At 39.6% G+C, this 21,380-nt stretch overlaps 1 protein-coding gene across 21 annotated transcripts in view; it reads right to left on the reverse strand.

Annotated features, from left to right (window-relative positions):
• The window catches only part of CAST (calpastatin), a 61,689-nt gene that overhangs the window by 12,398 nt on the left and 27,911 nt on the right, over positions 1–21,380 (reverse strand). For 9 of the 21 annotated variants that reach the window (XR_010426770.1, XM_064642098.1, XM_064642096.1 and 6 more), the window contains 18 exons: positions 16,972–17,028; positions 12,647–12,697; positions 12,265–12,321; positions 11,995–12,111; positions 10,474–10,572; positions 9,603–9,686; positions 9,463–9,510; positions 8,793–8,888; positions 8,551–8,646; positions 7,779–7,877; positions 6,553–6,636; positions 5,730–5,777; positions 3,170–3,274; positions 2,786–2,887; positions 2,338–2,439; positions 1,267–1,341; positions 540–587; positions 283–378 (listed from right to left, as the gene is read on the reverse strand). Coding sequence is in view for 20 of the 21 variants with exons in the window: in XM_064642098.1 (XP_064498168.1) it covers positions 283–378; positions 540–587; positions 1,267–1,341; positions 2,338–2,439; positions 2,786–2,887; positions 3,170–3,274; positions 5,730–5,777; positions 6,553–6,636; positions 7,779–7,877; positions 8,551–8,646; positions 8,793–8,888; positions 9,463–9,510; positions 9,603–9,686; positions 10,474–10,572; positions 11,995–12,111; positions 12,265–12,321; positions 12,647–12,697; positions 16,972–17,028 (1,464 nt within the window). In the remaining variant the exon portion in view is untranslated. Of the gene's footprint in view, positions 1–282; positions 379–539; positions 588–1,266; positions 1,342–2,337; positions 2,440–2,785; positions 2,888–3,169; positions 3,275–5,729; positions 5,778–6,552; positions 6,637–7,778; positions 7,878–8,550; positions 8,647–8,792; positions 8,889–9,462; positions 9,511–9,602; positions 9,687–10,473; positions 10,573–11,129; positions 11,223–11,994; positions 12,112–12,264; positions 12,322–12,646; positions 12,698–16,971; positions 17,029–21,380 lie in introns of all 21 variants that reach the window. The other 12 variants (XM_064642088.1, XM_064642105.1, XM_064642099.1 and 9 more) reach the window with 8 other exon arrangements.

Here is a 21,380-nt window from a genome sequence, read left to right on the forward strand (position 1 = left end):
AGAACTAAGAATTCACTTAGGCCATCCACACTCCCAAGTAACACTTCTAAAATTCTCAGTTGCAAAGTATTAGTTATGCAAGCAATTGATAAAAAGATACGACAACTTGACTATTTCTTTTACCTACTCTTCTATTATTTTGCTGCAAAAGTATTTTAAATTTTTAGTTACTGGACTTTATGTAAGAAACTTTACATAAACTTTGAAGGAAATATGTAAAATGTCAAGATTATTCAAACAACTTGAAAATAAAACCAATTTTCAGAAATCAAATATACTCACCTTTTGTACAGTTGACAAAGGCAATGGTGCAGGTGGTGATGGAGAACAGGAAAATCCTTCTGTCAAACCCTCTAAAAGATCATTTTCACTCATAGGCTATCATTGAAAAGGAAAAACAAAAGAGGCTTTAAGTCTCTTTATCTCTTAAAAGTGAGGAGGTAGCCCAGTCCATTTTTAAACTGAATACTGGGTATCGTTAGTGACATTTGCCAGTAATTCATGAATGAAACAGTTATTTGCATATTCACTTTTTTTACCTGGGGCTTTTCTTCCGGTTTTGGTAAGAGTCGTTTTCCATCTTTATCCTACAAAGAGAGATCCCTTGCATTAAACCAAGCAGTCCTTAAATAACTCTGCAATACAGGTACTCTGGAAGCATTCACTGAGCAACACAAACAGTATTACACAAGAAAGTGATCTAAGTCACCTCTTGCACCTACTGTTGTTACTCAAAGTGCCACTTAAAAAATCCGAGTCCTGTAGCTTAAGAACACCTGAATGCTGAGAAGTGATTCAGTGCGAGGGACTCTGAGGTTCCCTATTTTGTGTTCCCATTTCCACAGAAATAAAACAATTAATAAATAAAATCTCAGCTGTGGCACATGTTGTGAAAGCCTTGGCAAGACCTAAACAACCCATTTATGTCAAATGTATGTGGTGATGTTCGCAAAAATATCACCTTGAAGAATTGCTTTGGGTTTTTTAACAGCTTTAACCAACCACAATTTATTAAGTTTTAAAATACCAAGAGCTACTCTGCATCAGAGTAATCTCAAACAGAATTATTCATCTGCATCTAAACCACCTGAACGCAACTAATGACAGATGTCAGATATTTGGGAACAATGAACTGGAATTTCTGAATACTATAAAACTGGCTGAAATGAACATCAACATTTCAAAATAAAATGGAGTCCCATTTCATCCACATATTCTAAGGAATGAAGGGAAAGTAAGACTAAGACAACACTTTAAATAAATTACTTTAGCTCCTGTTAATGAAGGAATTGTTTCTTCATCTTCACCCAGTTTTTTGTGTTGTTCTGTTTTGGTTTTCTCCTATGAAGGCAAAATAGAAATCATAGCAAGAAAAACAACTAATTACATCCCAAAAGAAATGCACATGAGCTGAGCAAGCTTCTAGCTTTCAGTCTACTGATTCAATCCAACTACAAATCTTATGAAAATTAAAAAAAAGCATTTTCTCTTGAGAAAGCCTTAATTTCTCTGCCTGTTTCTTCCTCTGTAAATCATAAGCAGTTCTACCTATTTCACTGAAGGTGACATAAGTAAGTTAATAGACAGGCATGGACCAACAACAAAACACTGTTAACACCTCTTGAGTCCTAATTCTTGACTTTTTTGGAAATCAACTCAACAGCTACCTGGGCTGCATGCAAACAAAGGCTGAACAAAGAAATCAGTAGCCCACCTCAAAAAGGAGCAGCCTCCTCAAAGTTATGCTGGAAAATAACAGCTAAGGAAAGGGAGTAAAGCCAGTTTTGTGAACTTTCACTTGACAGAATTGCAGAAGGGCTGCTTTTTCTGGTTTTTGACACCAGTCAATTCCATCTGGGCCATGGTTTAGCATGGCACTGGGGGCATTCAGACTATGAACAGCATCCATAGACAGAATACATGTATTTCAGTGACTTTCTTATGACTCCCAATTTAAATAACAAGATCAAGGGCAAAGCCCAAAGTTTCATGCATCATCCATCCCTAATTTAAACTACTCATAATAAATTTGGTTCCTTTAGGACAAAGACCATACTGTGTGCTACCTCTGTGTGCATCTTAACTCTGCTTTGGTATAGCATAAGAAAATGCAGGAACTACTTTAATGCCATAGTCATAATTACTAAAATAGTGCAGTCGCTGTGCTGAAATACTACTAGTACTTCCTAAGCAGAATTAAACTGGTTTCAACAGTAATTTTATTTTAAAAGTGAAAATATTATATCTATATTGTATGTAGCCTGAGGAAATACAGTAATTGAAGGCAATTACATCAACAGTCTATTTTTTGAGGTCTGATTTTTTTTTTTCCTCTACCTTAACTTTGTCCATAGCAGGATTTTTTTCACCTGGATCAGGCTTCTTCTTTCCCAGGCTGCTGGACAAGGCTTCCAGTGCTTCATCTGCTACGTGACCAACCTGTGTGGGTGTTGATACAGAAAAAACAATTCTTACTTTGGAGTTCAGCTGCAGCTAAAGAACACTGTTTTTGTTTTTTCCTGCAGTACATATCTGGTTCACAAACAGCATCCTCTTTAGAGCATTAAGAGGTAGAGGAGACCACAAGAACTGTCAGTTTGTCTTCCTCTAAGAAGAAGGTCACTGACCTTCCCCACACAGTTCATTTTTTCTGGAAACCACTCAGCCTTTGTGGAGGAAGAACATGCGATGCTGAAATGAGCATCTTGACAATATGTTCTGCCATTCCATAAAGGAAGTACTGAAGATTTGTTTTAGCACTAGCTGAAGTAGCTCCACCACTTACTGCAGACAGGGCTGGTGGAGCTGAAGACTGCACAGTGCAAGCTGTGGCACGAGGGACTACTTTATTCTCAGTGATTTTCGCAGACACAGAATCTGAAGGCTTCTGAAACAGAAAAATTACACTGTAATTTACTGAATATGCTTAGAAAGACAAAATGTCTTTTTTTTTTCCTAAACAGAGTACCGAACAAGGCAGAAGAGTCCAAATTTAAAGGCAGAAGCTGCTTGATTAAGAGCTGAGTGCCAATACTGCATATTCCAACAAAGGCAATAGGGAAGGAAAAATATAAAGAGAAGAAAATATTTTTCTTGAAAGAACAGTAGCATTACCCAGTCTTAGCAAAACTATCAGTTTGAGCATCTTCAGTGAACTAGAAAGACATACTTTGGATATGCTGCTGGGCTTTGAAGGTTTGGGTTGTGCTGCAGGCTGTGTGGGGAAGGCAAAGTCCTTCGAAAATTCATCGACAAGATCAGATTCACTCAGAGGCTGCAAAAAAACCCACATGGGATACAGGTGACTCACTGCCTGTTTTTAATTTATTTTTTCAAGAATTGTATTTCAACTACTCAGAAAGAAGGAAAACATTTGTAGCCTACACTGAAATAACCTTTCACACTTATATGCAACAAAACAGCATGAACTTCCCACTGTATAAAATGAAGAAAACCACATTTTAGAATAAGTCAGTTGCTTTGTCATCAAAAGTCAGTATAAGGTAGAGAACTGTAGAGATAACATAAAATATAATTCAGAGACCCAGATACATAATGTTCAACATTGTCTACAGGGCTACTTAAAAGTACCACCTCTTATAATAAATACAACCTCTTAAGTACAACCACTTAGTTACGAAAAAAATGCTAATATTTATCTAGTATTTACTATAACAGCATCTTGCTGTTATAATACTTCAAGTATAACTATATACAGGTAGTGGAAAGCAGCACCATCAACCCATTTTAATTTTTTTTCTCCAGCAGAAGTAGAGTTCCTTCAGGGGCAATGTCACCTCAGAGATCTGCTGACTGCTGACACTCAGCAGCTTTCACTGTGCATGTTTTAGTGAATAAAAAAAGAAGTTTTAGTTTCCTACAGTGTGTCTATTACTGTATCTATTGATATTATGTGATCTAGTACTATGCAATCTATATACATATACCTGATGCTCCTGGGATCCTCCAAACTACTGTTCACAGCTGAATGTTTAAATCTTTGCTAGCAGTGGTGACCATTCACTTGCTACATGCAACTTAAATGGTTAGAGAAAGATTCACAATGGAAAAGAAGACATTTGTGAAAGAGTCTCCTATTTTCCCTCCCTCATTCCCTCCCTGAAAGTCTTTACAAAATGCCTCAATACATAAGACCTCACTTTTCATAATGTCTTAAATCCTCTCTCAGACACTAAAAAGAGGCATTGAGGTAAAACCAATTTTTTTTTCACAAAAGTTATTCCACTGCATGTGCTTGTATGCAGAGTGGAGCACCAGAGCAAGACAAGCCCGAGCTGAAATCCTGATGGAAGGACTTTGCGTTCACCAGAAATCATGGAACAACTGTACGTGACTGAAAGTATTCAGATATTAGCATAGCTCTTTTTTCGTTTTTCTGATTTTCATTTCACAGATGTAAATTAGTGGTGATACCACAGGAATACTGGCAAATACATCTTGCTCAAAGCCACTTCATTTAAATTACAAGCAGTGAAGAGATGCTCAGAAAAATACTGCAGTACTCCTGTGATTCACTAACAGAACAGATATTCAATTGTATTTGTCTCTCTAATTGAGAGAAGCAGAAGAGCATGGGAATATTATTTTTCTACCAACCACTTAAATTCTTCTGGCATAAGACTACTAACCACTTAAATTCTTTTGGCATAAGACCTCATGATTCTGAGCTTGTCTTCTGGTTTTATACAGGACTTTGGACAAACTGTGAACCGACCCCCCGTCACTCATGCCACATTCTCTTCTGAAACTTTTCTTTTTTGTGTTTGCCATCCTGTTTTGCTCCCTGTGGAACAGGAGGACTTGTCTCCTGACAGCAGGGCCATAGCTGCTCACTTTTTATATCATGACGTGCTTGGCAGGTGTTCCTCCTGTGCAGCTCTCACACATCACCTACTCAAGACTTGTCTTGTCTAAGACCTGAACACGCAAATTTTTAGAGACAAAAATCTTTTCACCACTGCCTTTGGCATTCCTACACACCTTAACCTTGAAGGAGGTTCTCACTGAGATTGGTCCTGACCTTCACGCTCGTTCCAGAAGAACGGAGGTTTCCTGTACTTGTCCAATTTTTGGCAGCACTCCTCAACTTAAAAAACAGTATTTCCAAAGTGAAGCCCTCAGTTTCTTCAGTGCACAGTTCCTTTGCTTTCTTCCTGTCCCTTTTAAATTAATCTTTGCAACTTTCTCTTTCAATATTTTAATTCTCTCTTGCACTTTTCTAGGCCACGATGGATGCTCTTTGCAAAGTACAAGTTGGTCTTTGTGATTAGGAAAATGTTCACAGCAGCTTTTTTTCCTTCTTTCCAGTCATGTTTCTTTATATTGATCACTAATGAAAGGAAACTGTCAAGAAAACACAAGATTTTCCTGCTTCACCTCTCTTTGTCCTTTAACAGCTCCAACAGCCCTCTACAGAATACCTTGTGCTAACTCCCCATACAGCCTTTCTTTGTGTCAGCAGTAATTTCAGAAACTCTCTCGTGTCTTAATAGTCTCTAGACTTTTTTCACACTATGAGCTCCTCGTTCACAGCCAATGCACTTCAATAAAAACAACTTCCACTTGACACTTCAGATCATCAGGTTTTGTGGAAAGAAGCAAACACACAAGACTTACATAATGGCACAGAGAGAGACTAGGTGACAGAGAGGGAGAAAACAGGAAACGAATATCCAGTCACGCTCCTACAATATTGTCAGTTTTCTAACCTTTGGTTTTTCTTCAGGCTTCGGTAATATTGGTTTTCCATTCTTATCCTAAAAGTGAAATAAGCATTACTGACATTTCTCTATTGCTTTAAGAGCCATACTCAGTACCAGCAAAATAATGCAAAATAAATTCCACACACAAGATTAAACTAGTGACACAGTAACAGGAATTCCCCTAAATGTGGAATCTTTACATGGCCAGGTAAGTGGATAAAAGAAGCAAATATGATGTCAGCACAATACAAGAGACCAGTGTTCATTCTTTTTGGTGTCAACATGTAGCAAGAATTAATTCCACAGTAAACCAGCAGGTATTCATCCAGTAGTAAAACAAGCTTTGACTAAACCTTTGCACTTGAACAAAGAGGGAGTGAAACCCCAGGGCTGCAATTGGGCAGTCCTGAAATCTCTAAAAAGGGGTGCTGCACCTTTCAACACCCAATATTAACATTTAGCTCCAGCAAGGCCAGTTTATACAGCATCACAGAAACTTTCAACTCTGAACTTTATCAAAAACACGTCTCAGTTCTGTTGTTGATCTGCTTAACCTTGAACAAATACCCATTCCTTGAAGCAACAATCCATAAAAAAAGAGTGTACTTTTCCTACCATTTCACATTAGTGTTTCAAGGTTACATTACAGAGTGATCCCAAAGAGGACTGCTGTAAAGTGATTTACTGAAATTTAGTGTAAGAAACAAGAAACACCACTCTTGGAGAAGGAACGTGTCACCTGGGAAGATCAGATCTTTGCTCAGAATGCCTGAAAAACCAGTCATGCCCACAAGGGAAGGGGAGGAAATTAGAGGTACTGAAAACTTACCAGCTCTGGAGTTAACCTGTATTCTGGAGGTATCGTATCATCACGTTCTCCAAGCTTTTCTTCTTTTTTCTCTTTAGCTTTTGCCTTAAAAAGAAATAACAAAAAAAAAACCACGTAGAAAAAATTAAAATAAAAACCCCAAGTACGCTCAACTTCACTATCAAGATTCTTCACCCTACTGTGTTCAGAAGAAGTAGCATCAGATGAAATTATTCCATATATCAAAATATTGAAATTCCTCAATTTATTCCTACCAAATGTCTGTGGTAAAATCATAATGGTTTAAACGTCATATGAGAATATGGCTGCATTATTTTAAATCCTAAGAAAACTTTAGACACTATTCAGAGCTCTAACTTTGTGGCAGGTACTTTTAGAATTTTTGTGTGCACAAAACCCTCAGGTTTTCTTGCGTTTCATCACTCTGATTATGCTAGCCATAATTCTGTATCTTTTTCCATCACTGGCAATGAAATTCAGCTTTTAATTCTCTGGACCTCCTTTGTGAAGCAATGCATCCATTGAGTTACCAGAAGGCCTAGACTGATTGAATCTGCAATGAAGCAGCTCTTCTTTTGTCAAAACTGAGCCCAGCAACAGGAGATTTTTTTACTATTTCCCTGTCATTTGTTTGCTCTGAGCTATTGGTGAAGACAGGAGAAAATCTGCTATTAGTATGGTTATAGGCAGAGTCTGCAAAACTAAACTAAGAAGTGAAAGTTTAACATGCAAACATAGGATTACTGTCAAAAATCTTCTGAAGAAAAGCAAAACTCTTAAAAGACAGTGAAAGGCAAGAGTCAGATGAGAAAGAAAATGGGGTTTTATGGAAAAAAGGAGTACATGCACTGAAAGTTAATTAAAAATCAAACAGTAAATACATGCAAAATGAAAGCTGGCTATAAATTGTACCCAGTGCGGGGGGGGGGGGGGGGGAATACAGAGCAATTATATTTACCACAGGGGAAGGTGCATGTACGTATGCTTGTATAGCCAAATGATATGCTTATAATTTCCCAGGCCATCTGATTATGTTCTATTCTATCTGTATCCACTTGGGATTTCTTAATTTTTTAATTTTCTTAATCCCTTAAGACTCACACATTCCTTAGGCCTCTGATACAGGCCTTTCTTGTTATTTTACACATTTGTACAGGATTGAACAAAGAGGACTCAGGATTCCACAGGAGAGTCTAAAAACTAGGGTAAAAAAGGAGTAACGTTACCTCTGACGCCTCTACAACAGGCATGGGATCTTCCTCTGGTTCAGGTTCAGGTCCTCCAAGAGTATCAAGGAGAGCTTCCACTGCATCTTCTTTAATTTCCTGTATTTAAGAAAATGTGCGAACCATTTAATTATCTCTTTAAATTTACACAGGTTTTACCTTATGTATTTTTATGCTTTATGTGAAGCAAACAGCCAGCACCAGATTCATCATTCTGGTTTGGCTTTACCCAGTTTCCTTAACATCAGATTCTGTGACACAATTAGCACAGTCTAATCAAGATGTGACTTCTCGTGAGAAGTAAAAAAAAAGGGGGGAGTGTAAAACCCCACAGTGTCATAATTTCATGTAACACAACTGTCATGTGGTTTGACATGGCAAACCAAGGAAGTGTAAGGTTGTACTTGCTCTATACAGCGGAAAAAATAAAGGTTTGTAAAATATGGGGAAATTACATTGTATCCAAGTTTTATACACCTTATTACACAACTAAGACTACTTTTCTAATTTTTCTACGCCTCTAGTCATAAGAGCCACAGTCATTCTAAAGAATCCGGAAGGAAAATCATCTGACTCACTAAGGCCAAATCTTTAAGACAGGGGATATCTGAGCACTGGTAATTCCTGTTATTCCTATTGTTTCTATGATAAAGAGGATTTACAACTGAAAAATGAGAATGATGAGTATCTTTAAGGATCAGGCACACATGATATGGCATGTGCCTGTAAATTTTAATTACACATTAACTAGTGGAAGAATGGCTATGTGTACCTCGTTTGATTTTGTTTTCTTCTCCTTAGGAGGAACTGAGGTCTTGACTGAACTTGCTGCTTGTGCTTGCACGATTTCTCCTTCCTCACTTTGTTTCTGTGAGAGAAATGAAATTACAGGCAAATTTGCAAAAGTAAAAAGAAGTGGAAAATTGTCAATATCAGTTTATAATGAAATATTAAGACCATAATGGCAATGTTTCATGCAAGAAAGGCCTGCAATGGCAGGAAAAGTATCAATACCTCTGTCAGACTGGTCTTCTTTTCTTGAGCAGAAGCAGTACTACAGGTAAAGTCAGAAGACAGGGTCTCAGCAAGCTCATCATCTGTCATTGGTTTCTGAGCAAGAAATTGCAAACCAAGTTATGACTATTAAAGTTCAAATATCAACCCTGTCAAGCTCTGTTTACAGTCTGAGTGTGCCCCACGCTTACTCACACAATGACCTCACTGGCACGTGTCCCTGACACAAGAAAAAAAAAGGTATTTTCCTTCACTGGTTGATTCATTTTTCAGATAAGGTTTTATTTTAGTATGTTAAAGTTACAGACAGCAAAATTAAGCTGGCTGGTAGAATTCTGTTTTTTAAGTTAAGTGCAGAAATCCAAGTAGTCTTTGCTAAAGACATTACAGAGAGACTCTTGCATGCACAGTTTAGTATTTCTCCCCTTTGATCTTATTATGACCAATATCTCTGTAAGCATTTCTTTGAATTGTTTCAGCTTCAGTGCCCTGAAAATTTCTTACACTTTTATTAAAAACATCTGTGCCAAGTTCTATTTAGTTTTATCAGTAGCTATGTTACCTGGCACTCCCACTTCCTAGGATTTTTGGAAAACAGTTCAACATTTACATTTTCCTAGGAATCCAGCGGTTACTTTCACCTTCCAGTACAAAAAAAAATAAATCTTACTTCGTTTGGTTCATTTGCTTTTGGTAGGACTTCGTCTTGGCCTTTGCTCTAAAATGAGAATTAATTTTGTAAATGGGAAGCAAAACCATACAAATACGAAAGGAAACACGCATGAATAATGTATCTTGTAACTCACTGACCTTCAACAATTTAACATACTCTGGAGGGAGACTACCCTCCCGTTTACCCATTTCTTCCAAGTATCTTGAATATATATCATCTTCCTGTGAAAAGAATGCACGCATTAATGTTTGTGCACTGCTCTTTACTGAAATAAATTTCTGATGTAGAGCTACCTACAGTGATACTTCTGGAAAGAAAATGCAGGGGGTTGGCTTTGTCAGAGGGCCAAACCTGGACTGTGACTACGTAGTGTCTTTCAGTATCTAGTATCATGCACATGCTTCAACATATGCTCACCATCAAGCAGAACTCTGCATGTCCATTCCCAGATTATTCTGCATTAATTTAAGCAATTTCAGTATCTTAGACCAGAGGATGTATTGCTGTACTTTGTCTGATTTTTATATATATTTATAAATTCCAAGATTTTTATCATGGCTGAGTACTGTACTGAACCACTGAGCTTGTAATAGTAATCCTTCTCATGTGACTCTCCAGTTCAGACTCAGAAAGGTGTGCATTCCTTTCCAAACTCTCAGTGTTTTACTCTTTCTCAAGCAGAAATGAAACCTCTTAGGTTGTTGTTTACACTCTCATATAGCTCCCTCTGTCACTGCCTTTTGTAAATCCATTGCAGACCATGCTTTGGAGTCAGCTCAAAAAGCAACAACCTTACTTTGTTGACACTTCCAAGTGTTTTCTATTGCAGTAGATCCAAAACTGAATAATTTCTGTATATACCGAAAACAACAATAAAATGTAACTGTGGATACTCTTAACTCTTAGCAGATCACAGTGACAAGTACTGGATCAATGTAGTACTGAGCAACTACAGTCATAATTTGGGTATGGATCTTCTAAGAAGTAAAAATGCAAAGTGTAGAATACCGTAACTTCTGGACCAGTGTAAACAGGAGTAGTGGGCACATCTTCAGGTCCACCCAGGGTATCTATTAAGCTGTCCAGTGCTGATTCATCCATACTAGCCTACAAAATAAGCAAACCATCATAGAAGTTACCATGGCGTACACAGTAAAAAAAATAAAAAAATAAAAAATAATAATAATAAAAAAAAAAAATCCTGAAGCATCTGGTGAATCTCCAGAAGACCCCTGGAAACCAAACCAAACCCCTTCTTTCAGTAGGACACGCACCATGTGTGCATTTATAAATCTATAAATTTTTCAGTCAGAACTGTTTTAAACTTGTTCTCCAATGTCAGTTAAAAGATAATCTGTATTTATATATCAGCTGATATAGATGTACATATATGCAAACATAACTGAAGAGAGTAATTAACTTTAATTGAAAGTTGTGGTAAAAGTGATTTTAAATAAGTCCTATTTGACAAAACCTAAATGACATACCAGTAGTTTTTTACCTATTCTTTCAGCTGGCCCTTCACCATCGTACTTAACTACTATGTATAAATACTTCAGCAGTTACACATTTTTTTTTCTGAAAGTGAAGTGTTTCAGAGACAGAAGCATCCTCTGAGACATTTTTACAAGGGAAGCCATTTGCCTGGGACTGTGTTTACCAACATCAGTACTTGATTTATCAGCTGCAGCAACCACACTTGCACCAGCTGTGCCAGCAGAAGCTGCACCAGCCACTGTGGACATCTCAGATTTAGGCTGGAGAAATAAAGAGAAAAACGAAGACATGGTTTATTTCATGGTCCTATGTTAAAAATGCTAGAGACAAAACAAAATAAAACAGAGATCCTCTACTCAGGCATCCACATCTACTGTCCTTCTTATCTACACTTGGAATAACAGTGATTCTGCTGTGGGAAAGAAAGGATGCTATTTTCAGTACTCTACCTCTTTCTTTTACTTTGCCAGTAGAAGAAATCTGCAGTGCAGAAGGGCTACAAGGCCCCTTCCAAATCTCTCTTGAAAGCCTTCATTTACTTCTGGAAGCTCTCAATACACCACTAAAGCCAGAGGAAATGGTGCTCGAGCAGGTGGGGTGAGAAATGCTGCAGGGAATCAGGTGCAGGAGCAACACCACACAAAATGCAGAACTTCTGCATTGCTGACACTCTCATTTACTGCAGTAAGTGGGATGTAGTAGAGCTACAGGAGCCCTTCATGCTACCCAGACATGTGAAGACCAAAAGATCCAGACCTTGACTCTACCACATGCTTTTGCTTCGTATTTTTTCTCCACAAGTCCCCCTTTGAAATTACCTTTGTGACAAAAAGCGTGACATTTCTAGGTCCCAGGTTTTAGAGCAGCACAAGGATGTTTGTCATACACACCTTCCAAACGCAAGGCAGCCTTTGTGCTTTTCAACACTGTGGTTTTTGGGGGCCCAGTCTCACCTGATAATATTCAGCTTAAGAATCCACCTTGATGTGGATTTCAACAGCACGAATAATAAAAATTGGTTGTTGCTTGTACCTTTGCTGCCTCTGTGGGGGTTGCTTGTGGAGGCTGGTCAGCCTGAGTTGTAGTTCCTTTTTCTGCATTATTTCGTTTAGAAGCTGTTGTCACAGAAGGTGAGGTTTGTTTTTTTGCCTGTGTAAAGATAAACTGCTATTAGATAGGGAGGGCTGGCTTTTCATTTCTTTTTAATTATTTTTGAAAATGAAAGACAGAAGAAAAATATCAGACACATCCCTCACTAAAAAAATAAAATTAAGGGAGAGAGAAAAAAATTATACAACTTACTTCACTGGGTTCCTTTTGCTTCTCTTCAGACAGCTGTTTATTTTGAGAGTCTGTTGGCTGTCATGAAATAAAATATTGAGATTATTCACCCTCTCCACCGTTCAGTGCTATGGAAAGTGATCAATGCTAGTTCAAATAAACACAAAACAGATTTAAAGGTGGTTAACAAAAGATTTCTTTGGTTGTCCTGAATTAATAAAGCATCCTGACTGTTCCCCCCAAACACCACATTTCCACCCAGCAGCTCCCAGCTGTTTTGTGCACAGGAATGTTACCAATCGCACAACAGTTTCATGTGGCACAGTAACAGCAAAGTTTTGCCTCTAAGTTAGTAAAAGACCAAAGTACAACAACTCTGCAAAAGTGAAAGTTAAGTACTTACCTTGGCTGACTGGGTGTTTTTTTCAGATCCTGCTTTGGTTGTCGGTGCTGACTGAAATATAAACAACAGGCAGAAATTAATATGCTTGATTATTTCTAAAAGGTTGGCTTATATAAAGCAGAATATCAGACAGGTTCACACTTGTGAGCACACATGCTGTGTAACCAATACATAGGGCTTTGATCTTGCAGTTTACAATGTCCTGGCAGAAGCTGCCAGGCCAGGGATCTGTGAGCATTCAAATGTGTAGAAACACACACTCGCACACACTCCTCATATGGGGGATTGAAAGGAGAAGGAAAGAAGAAACTAAATATAATGAATGAGCAGTTTGACTTACTGACCAAAAACCCCCCAAATTACCATTACCAAATTCTGAAATCATGACAAACATTATTTAATAAATAATTTATTATTTTTCAATAAAATAATTATAAAAACACACAGTCCTTATGGAAAAGACATTAATGACTTAGATTCAATAGGGTATACACAGAGTGGGATAGATATATGAAATCAGTATCCTTATACTAAACACAACAGAAATTTGTATTTTTCCTCTCCTCTGTAACTTCCTAATGCTCATATTTTACAACACAACTGAACAACCTGGCTTGGATAGTTATTACATAATTGCACTTCCAGGATTTACACCTGAAAATTTTCTGCAGCAATGCCACAAAACTAATTCCTGTGATTCACCTCAACTCAAAGTACAGTGAGCAAAAAATTACTACTACCAGAGACATGTAAGAACTAACACTGAAAAATTAAAGAATGGTTATAAGACAGGAAAACAAAAATGCAAGCCTCCTCACCATTCTTTTCTTATCATTAGGTGGTAATTTAAATTCTTTCATTGCTTTAGTTCTAGGGTAATCAGAGGTCTCTAGAAGAGACCATTCAGTCCAACCTTTCACAGCAAAAGCACAGTCTAAGCAAGATGGCTGAACAATTTTCTGCCAAATTTTCATTACCATTCAGACACATCCAGCTTCCGTTTTTCATACCTGACAAAATAAAGAAATTTGCTAAATTCGTTTACCACTTGTTGGGCAAGTGTTCATACCCACATACTGAACTACAGACAACTTGGTTGGGAAATCCTGAAGATGCATTAAAGCTGAGATGCTGTAAACCACAGTAAGGAACACATACAGACACACAAGTCAGTCACCACAGGAAGAACACTGATGGAGAGGGGGAACAAAAAACTCACAAAGTGAGGAAAAAAGTTAAAAATAAGTTTTAAGAAAATCGAAATAATTACTTAAGCTCTCAGACTCATCCCTCCTTCGCCCCCAGATTGCCTGTTTTGTATTTTCTCTTGATGCCTAACATGATTAAAACACAGCACTTCTTGGATTCAGTCATACTCTATATGCTCCCATTTGTCCATCCTCTAACTCAAAGACACACACATCCATTTTTGTACCTGTGCATTAAACAATCCTACACTGAAAGGTAATCCTAAATTTTCACAGTTTTTAAGCTAAGTAAGGTTGGATGTATTTCTGTAACATCTTTAGCAAAGATGAGACATGGGATGTCCTTCAGCAGTAAGATTGCAAAAAATGGGACAGAAATGCAAGGATGAGGTTCAAGAAACACAGAGTTTGATTTTTGCTGCTGTGGGACTGCTGCCTGATGAGGACTTTAGGTACCCTGCTGTCAGAGCACAAATTCAGGTTTTCCTTATATACTTTTCAGAAGAAGAAGACCAACACATCTTTTTTTTGCAGGACAATAAAATATATGCACTTGCATTTCTGCCAACACCTTACAAAACCTTCACAGAACATTAAATACAAATTCTCAACCTGCCAAACCAATTATAAGCAACTGCAAGTCTTTTTTTTATAAATACTGTAAATATTTTTTTACTAAATACTTAATGCACCTCTTGTGCATGGGGTATGCATTACTTCTTATTCTTCTTCTATCTTTTAAAATGTTCAGAATTGCTTGTACTATAAATTTATCTATGACAATGCTGAATATATGGACCCATGTGGGGGTCCACATGCTTTGTTTCAGGACTTAACACACATGGGGATGCTAAGGCCACAGTAAAATCCATGATTTTAAAATCCACACATGCTCCTATATACAGACACATCTATTTAAATACACTTTTAGCAATGACAAAGTTCAAATCCAATTAAAATCAGCAGGCAAGTAAAACAATTTTAGTAGGAGACTACACATTCAGAGGGAACTGTTCAGTCATCCTTTAAGAAGAGTCAGCTGTGAGCAGCTACAGCCTGAAGCCATAGCATCAGTTGACAGTGTGCACTGAATTCCTATGGAGAAAAAGATGTTTCACCTCCCCTTCAACTGCCTGCTCCCATCTGCTCTGTGCCAGGATCTGAGAGAAGGCATTTTAAGCTGACTCGGGAAAGTGAAAGCCTGAAAAAGAAAATAGTATTTTTTTACCTAGTTCCCTACTTTATACATGTAAAAGAAAGAGAGCTGAACAGGATGTGGTTTTGGCAGAGGCAGCACCTGCTTCCTCTAATCCCCCTGCAGGGGTGTCTGGTCCTCCAAAATCTCCACCTAAACCCAGGCTTTGCCTACAGAACAAGAAGTTTCACATTCCTTCCTCTGCTGCAGCAGCTCACAGCTTTCTCAGAGAGACATAATACTGAAGTTTCATTAGAGACAAAGGATATACATACAGAGAAATGAAAGCTAAAGAAAGGTCCAGAGCACGTTTAAGAGTAGTGGCACACTAGAAAGACTCTAGAAAAGGCAAATGAGATGTGGTTACAGCAGGCAGTTGGGAAAGAGTTACCAATTTGCAAGAAATTTAGGACTAGATATTAAAGTGACTCAGCAACCTTACCTCTTTTCAAAGAAGTCTACTGTCAAACACACAAGTGACTTGCTTAATCCAGCAGGAGAAAGACACCAATAATGCAACAGACATTAAAAGAAAACACTAATTATCTTAACACACGCAAATGCGGGACACTGTTTCAAAGGGATTCGTGTTTACCAGTCTTACAGTGCTGAAGAATGCCTCCACTCCTCTATTTTTGGCTCATTTACCATGTTCTTCTGAGAGTTATTTTAAATTTCAAGTAGGGAAAGACCATAACTATTTTCAGGTAGCAGTCTGGGCTAAACCATATGGAGAACTGCAGCAGTAACGAACATGATACAAATGAGTTTACCCACAAACATAACACAAGGAAGAAAACAGAGACTTGCAGATACCTTCATTTATGAGTAATGATGATTGTACACAAATGGAAAAGGCTTAATTGTCATCCAGCTCGCTGCTACCAGTCTAAGTCTTAGATGTGTGCATGGAGGAAAAGAGTTTTACAAGGCTGACGGAAATGTAATGATTAAGCTCAAATGCAGAGAAGGTGGAGATAGGTGCTCCACCTAGATGAAGTCACACGTCAGAACGACCAGAGACAAAAGTTACAGCAAAGAAATTTCCCATTTGATAAATGGAAAAAAATCATCATAATGATGCCACAATCTGGCTGCCCAGATACCCTGCGTAACACACTGGAGTGTTCAAAAGGTGTTTGGCAGTGCCATTTACCTGCAGAGTTGGCTCTACTTGGTCAACAGGACCTCCAGGGGTTCACCCTGACCACTCAGGGCATCCCTTTATTGGCCCTTACACAAAGTGCAGGCAGCCCTAACCTTTACTGCCATGCAAGTCCCTGCTGGCCTGCTTTGGTATTCAATGTTTTTGTTGGTCTCACTGCTAGGATTGTGGAAAATGAAAGAGGGGGAGAGTCATTAATCATTTGTTTAAACAACACAAGTAACTTCTGCTAGGCAATGGAAGTGTAAGGGAGGATTATGACTGTCTTCTAACAAGTAATGCACATGACTGATGACACAGCTTTGACCAAGGAAATTCTAGTCATAAAACAAGACAGAACAGGCACAAAGGACAAAGACAAGGGAGCCATCAGACAGAGAAAGACGGGAAATTAGTGAGGAGGTGCAATCGCATATATAGAAGAAGCTGAAGCTCGTCCTGAATTTGCTGAATATGTGAAAAATTATAACCAGGTAAATAACACTGCAATTACACTGGAGGGAGCTATATACATGTTACAAAGTGTGACAAAGCTAAAATTAAACACTGTCATTAACATTTTGTTTTTTACTGCTATCATAAAAACCTCTGAATGCTCTGAATAGCATTTATTAGATACCTTTTGCAGAGGGAACTAAGCTGCAGATAAGAAATACGGAAAGTAAAGTCACTCAGTATCCAAGAACTAAAAAAAGAAATTGCACGGCTTCATACATTTGTGTTTAACTGCAAGCACAATTTTTTCAGGAATTCTTACCCTGGTTTCAGACGGCTTCATAATTTGTGGTTTTGATGCATCCGCAGAGGGAGACTGCTTTTGAGAGAAAAAAAATAAATTAAGGAACTTTATCTTTGTTATACATTTGTATTAAGCAAGCATAAACAATCTGAATTCATCAGTTATCCAGCTAAAAATTAAAAAATAGAGTTATCATTTTAGATCTTTTGCTTTGCCTGTATTTCTACAATACATACATGAAGAATTTCGACAGTGTGATGATGCCCACTGACACGTAATGATAGCAAATTCTGCATCACGTATCAAAACAGACTCAAATCCTGCTCTCACACTGAGGCACACACACTTACTGTGCAGGATTTGTCCACACTTATTCTTTTCTTTTTAGCAAAAAATGTACTTTTGGATTCACTAACCTGTCATACAAAATATTTAATACTGAAGTAGCAAACTCAAATATGTTGAGATAAAAAGGAATACTTAATACCTATCTAATACACACACACACAAATGTTTCTACATGTCACGTGACCCTTTTGCAACTCTGCAAAGGACATGGTTTGTTTCCCTAATTTCTGAGATGCCAATTCAAGAAGAGCATGTTGTACTTCTGTTGTGGCTGCATCAAACTTCAAAGCCCAGATATGAATATTCCAGTTGTCTCATCAATACTTTATACAGATGTAGTACTACTCCTCTATTCCTGTTTTGCATTCCTCTGCTCAAAGCTGTGTTTTGCAGTATTTTGTAGATGCTCTAAGGTGTATTCTATGATTTGCCATCTCCATCACACTAACAAAAGGTTTTCAATAACCCTTTAATATATTTCTGTACCATCAGGAAAATCTGTAGGCAACAAGGTATTTTTCGTCATTCACTCTTTGTTAGTTTTGCCTCTCCTTTTCTTTCTTCTCCAAGAAATTAATCTGAATTCCTTCTACATGACTAACAAGTAGGTATCTGCTCTACACCTTCATATTAGTCATCCTAGTCCCTGTCTATTTAATAAAAACACTTATCTGAGCCCTTCTCCCTTCCTCCCCTCAGAAAACTCCTACCAAACCACTGTCTTACAAAGCACTGAAAAATTCCTTCCCAAGTCCCAGCACAGCAGCACCACTACAGCCTGCAGAGATTAGCAAAAACCTCCCAAAACCTCAGCTGCTTCTTTCTGCCCTGTTCAGCTGGAGGGCAGTGACTAGGAGAAACAAAGAGTGTAAATGCTCGTGGAGGAAGAGAAGTGGTTTGAAAGCAGAAAAACAGTTCAATGCACAGCTGCTGATCAGTGGTTGTGGAGAACACTGAGCCCTGTGGACACTTGGGGTTGACTCAGGGAAACAAAGCCTTGTCCTGGGGAATCAGAAAGGGGAAGGGCACACAGGGAGCACCGTGACCTTCCATCACACCACCACAGAGTGCCTCGCCTCACTTACTTTCTGTCTGAATTCCACAATACTCAAGACCTCCAATTTTCCACTCTGTCCCCCAGAAAAGCCACTACAAGGAAGAAGGGGCTCCTTGTTCTTCCAGCCCTTTAGCGAGGGGCTTGTGCAGCCATGCTGAGCCTTGCAGGCTGACAACCAAGAGGCTGCTGAGGTGCAGTCCTTCATCTGGTCACCCTTGTGCCACTTTGCCAGTGCCAGCCTGGCTCTGGGGGTCATCCTCTTACCAAGGGATGCCCTGGTCCTCTCGTCCCCAAGGATCCTGCCTTCCCACCTGTTCTCTGCAGTGTGCTGCAGCACCACAGCCAGGCTGCAGAAAGGGTGAAGCAACACTCAGACGTGTGTCAGGCGTGGAGGTAAATATTAAAGTGCTGCCTGGCAACCAGCATAACAACAGCCTGACGCAGAGCTGCTCCGGCCCGGGCAGGCACACCCTGCTCGCTGCCATGGAGGGGAATCCCACCGTGGTATGGGCCAGACACCCCCCACTGAAAGGTTGGGATGCCAAACAGTGAGGGATGGACTGATCAGGAGGCTGGGGCTGGGCAGAGAGAGAGGGGTGTCCTTTGAGCTGTCACGGATCCCTGAAGGGCATAGCCAACAGCAGAAGGACAAACAATTGTGATCAGTGCTGATTCCTGCTCTCTTGCCTGGAAAGAAGCATGGGTCCTGGAGGGTGTTGTGCCAGCCCTGGCCATGACCCACAGTGGGGTCCCAGCCTGAGGGTTGTCTGTCAGACAGTTCTTCTACAAGCTGGGAGTGGAGGCAAATCCACAGCAAAACATCCAGGACCACAGGTAGTCCACAAGCAGGGAGGAATATGGAGATGCTCCCTGCATCAGACTCCCACAACCACCACAGAAGGGACTTGAAAGACAGAGAAGAGGTTACAGGATAACAGTGATTAAATAAAGACTGATCCCCTGTTAATGAGTTGTGGAGGAGGAAAACAGTTTTCCCCCTGAAGCTATAAAATGGTAAACCCCCAGGGGGTGCTGACCCTTGAGGTTTGAGTCAGTGAGCGCTTTTGCAAAATATAAACATATCACACTTAGACCGGAAAAGAAAGTAGTTGTAGTTGTTGTAGAAGAAGGAGCCATGTTGTGAAAGCCACGAGCTGAGGGGCCCCCAGTCCCAGCTGGGGGGGCTGCAGGGAGTTGGAACAGTGTTAAACTGGGCTAAGTACCTGTAGCTGAGAAAGCTGAGAGTTCTTCTCCACCATGAGTAGGCAGACGGAGCAGCGGCAGGAGCAGTGTACGGAGGGCAGAGAGCCAAGAGATAAGGGAGAAGCAGAAAACAAGCATGCAGCCGAGCAAGAGACACACAGAGTTGTCTGAGAGAAAGAGAGCCAGCAGCAGAGAGAGCAGAACTAAGCTCCACACAGAGAGAGAGATTTGGGGTAAGAACTGAACCAAAACCCCCCAAACTCCTTTTGTGACCTCTCCTAAGTGGAGAGGATGGACTCCTACTGAATGGAAGTCCTAAATGCAGCATGCACTGCAGAGAGGAGCTGAAAAGCTCAAGGTTTTCCCAGAGCTGGACTGGGACGGCCAGAAGGAATGCAGAGGGGGTGACCTTGGCCCCCCCACTGCTGCTGCCAAGCTGGCAGTTTTGAGACAGAGCACGGGAGCTCTGCAAAGGGGGCTTGAATCCCCTGAAGATACGGACCGTCACGAAGGCTTCTGCACTTCGTTGACATGACGTGGTGAAGTGACCTTTGTCCGGGTGAACACAGCCCATGGAAGAGAAGACCCTCACTTGGAGACGAAGAGCCGAGATGGCTTGGATACCCCTCGTGTGTACTGGCAGAGATAGATCCAGCTACAGCTGCTGCATGAAAGAAGAGAGCCTGCTGCCTTAGAGACATTGCTGCTCTGAAAGTAGAAAGGATCTCTTCCTTCTTCCCTCCTGGACTTTTATTTGGAAGGAAAAAGATATTTGATCCATTGTAAATACTGTTTTATCATGGTAGAGATAGTTGAGATTGTGTGTGTAATGTATTGTAATATTTATTTTGTACAGTCATTGTAATATATTCCCTTCCGCCCATTTTGAGTCTCGTGTGGTGTCTGGAAAACCCATCTCACACTGGGTTGAGATGTGGGAGGGGGGCTAGGACTCAAGAATTGGATTTTGGGGCTCTCAAACCATGACATTACCCCACCCTGGTGATGGGCAGTGTGACAGCTGTGGGGGTCACAGCCCGTCCTCTCATCAGCCCACACAGCTGGCAGGACAGGCACAGGAGCTGACCAAAGGACCTCAGGTGTTCTTGAGCTAGAGAATGGCTTTCCAGGAAGAGCTGATGAAGAAACCTGGGATTTAATCTGAAATTTGTCTTAATGCTACTGTTGAAAGAGAAAAGCCACAGAAGCCAAGAAGTGGGTTAGTAAAACTCCACAAAAAAACTACCCAAAATTGGTTGTCTAGTCTCACTGTGTGTACCTCAGAAATCTGCAAGTAAAAAGGAAAATGTGACAAGAGAAGAAGAAGAAGAAGAAAGAAATGATGACAAATACCAAAAGGTAACAATTTTAACTGCTCAGACGATTGGATGTAGATGCCTTTTGGAAAAAGAAAACAGCAGGTGAAGAAATTCATGACAGGTCTTGGCTACAGACAGATAAAAATCACTGAAACTACCCCATATGCAACACAGTGAGAGATATTGTCAACTAAACTTTAAATTCTGGAAATTCATGGAGAAGATTCATCAGACTGAGGATGGTCACTGCTCACCCTCAGAAAGGAGCACAATGCACCTGACGGAGACCTTCAAAACCACAAGAGATGCTGAAAACATTTGCCAAGCAACCCATACAGAAACACTTAGATGATAACAAGAGAATAAATAAGAATGAACAGTTTGGTCAGGAATAAAGCAATGAACCTTCAGAGGACATGCTGTCAGTGCAACTTTTCACAGTACTTGTGGTAGTATTTTCTCAATGAAACAGGGAATTTTGTCAGCTTTCAGCCTGAAGG

This window comes from Pseudopipra pipra, chromosome Z, assembly GCF_036250125.1.
Source record: "Pseudopipra pipra isolate bDixPip1 chromosome Z, bDixPip1.hap1, whole genome shotgun sequence".
Taxonomy (NCBI): Eukaryota; Metazoa; Chordata; class Aves; order Passeriformes; family Pipridae; genus Pseudopipra; species Pseudopipra pipra.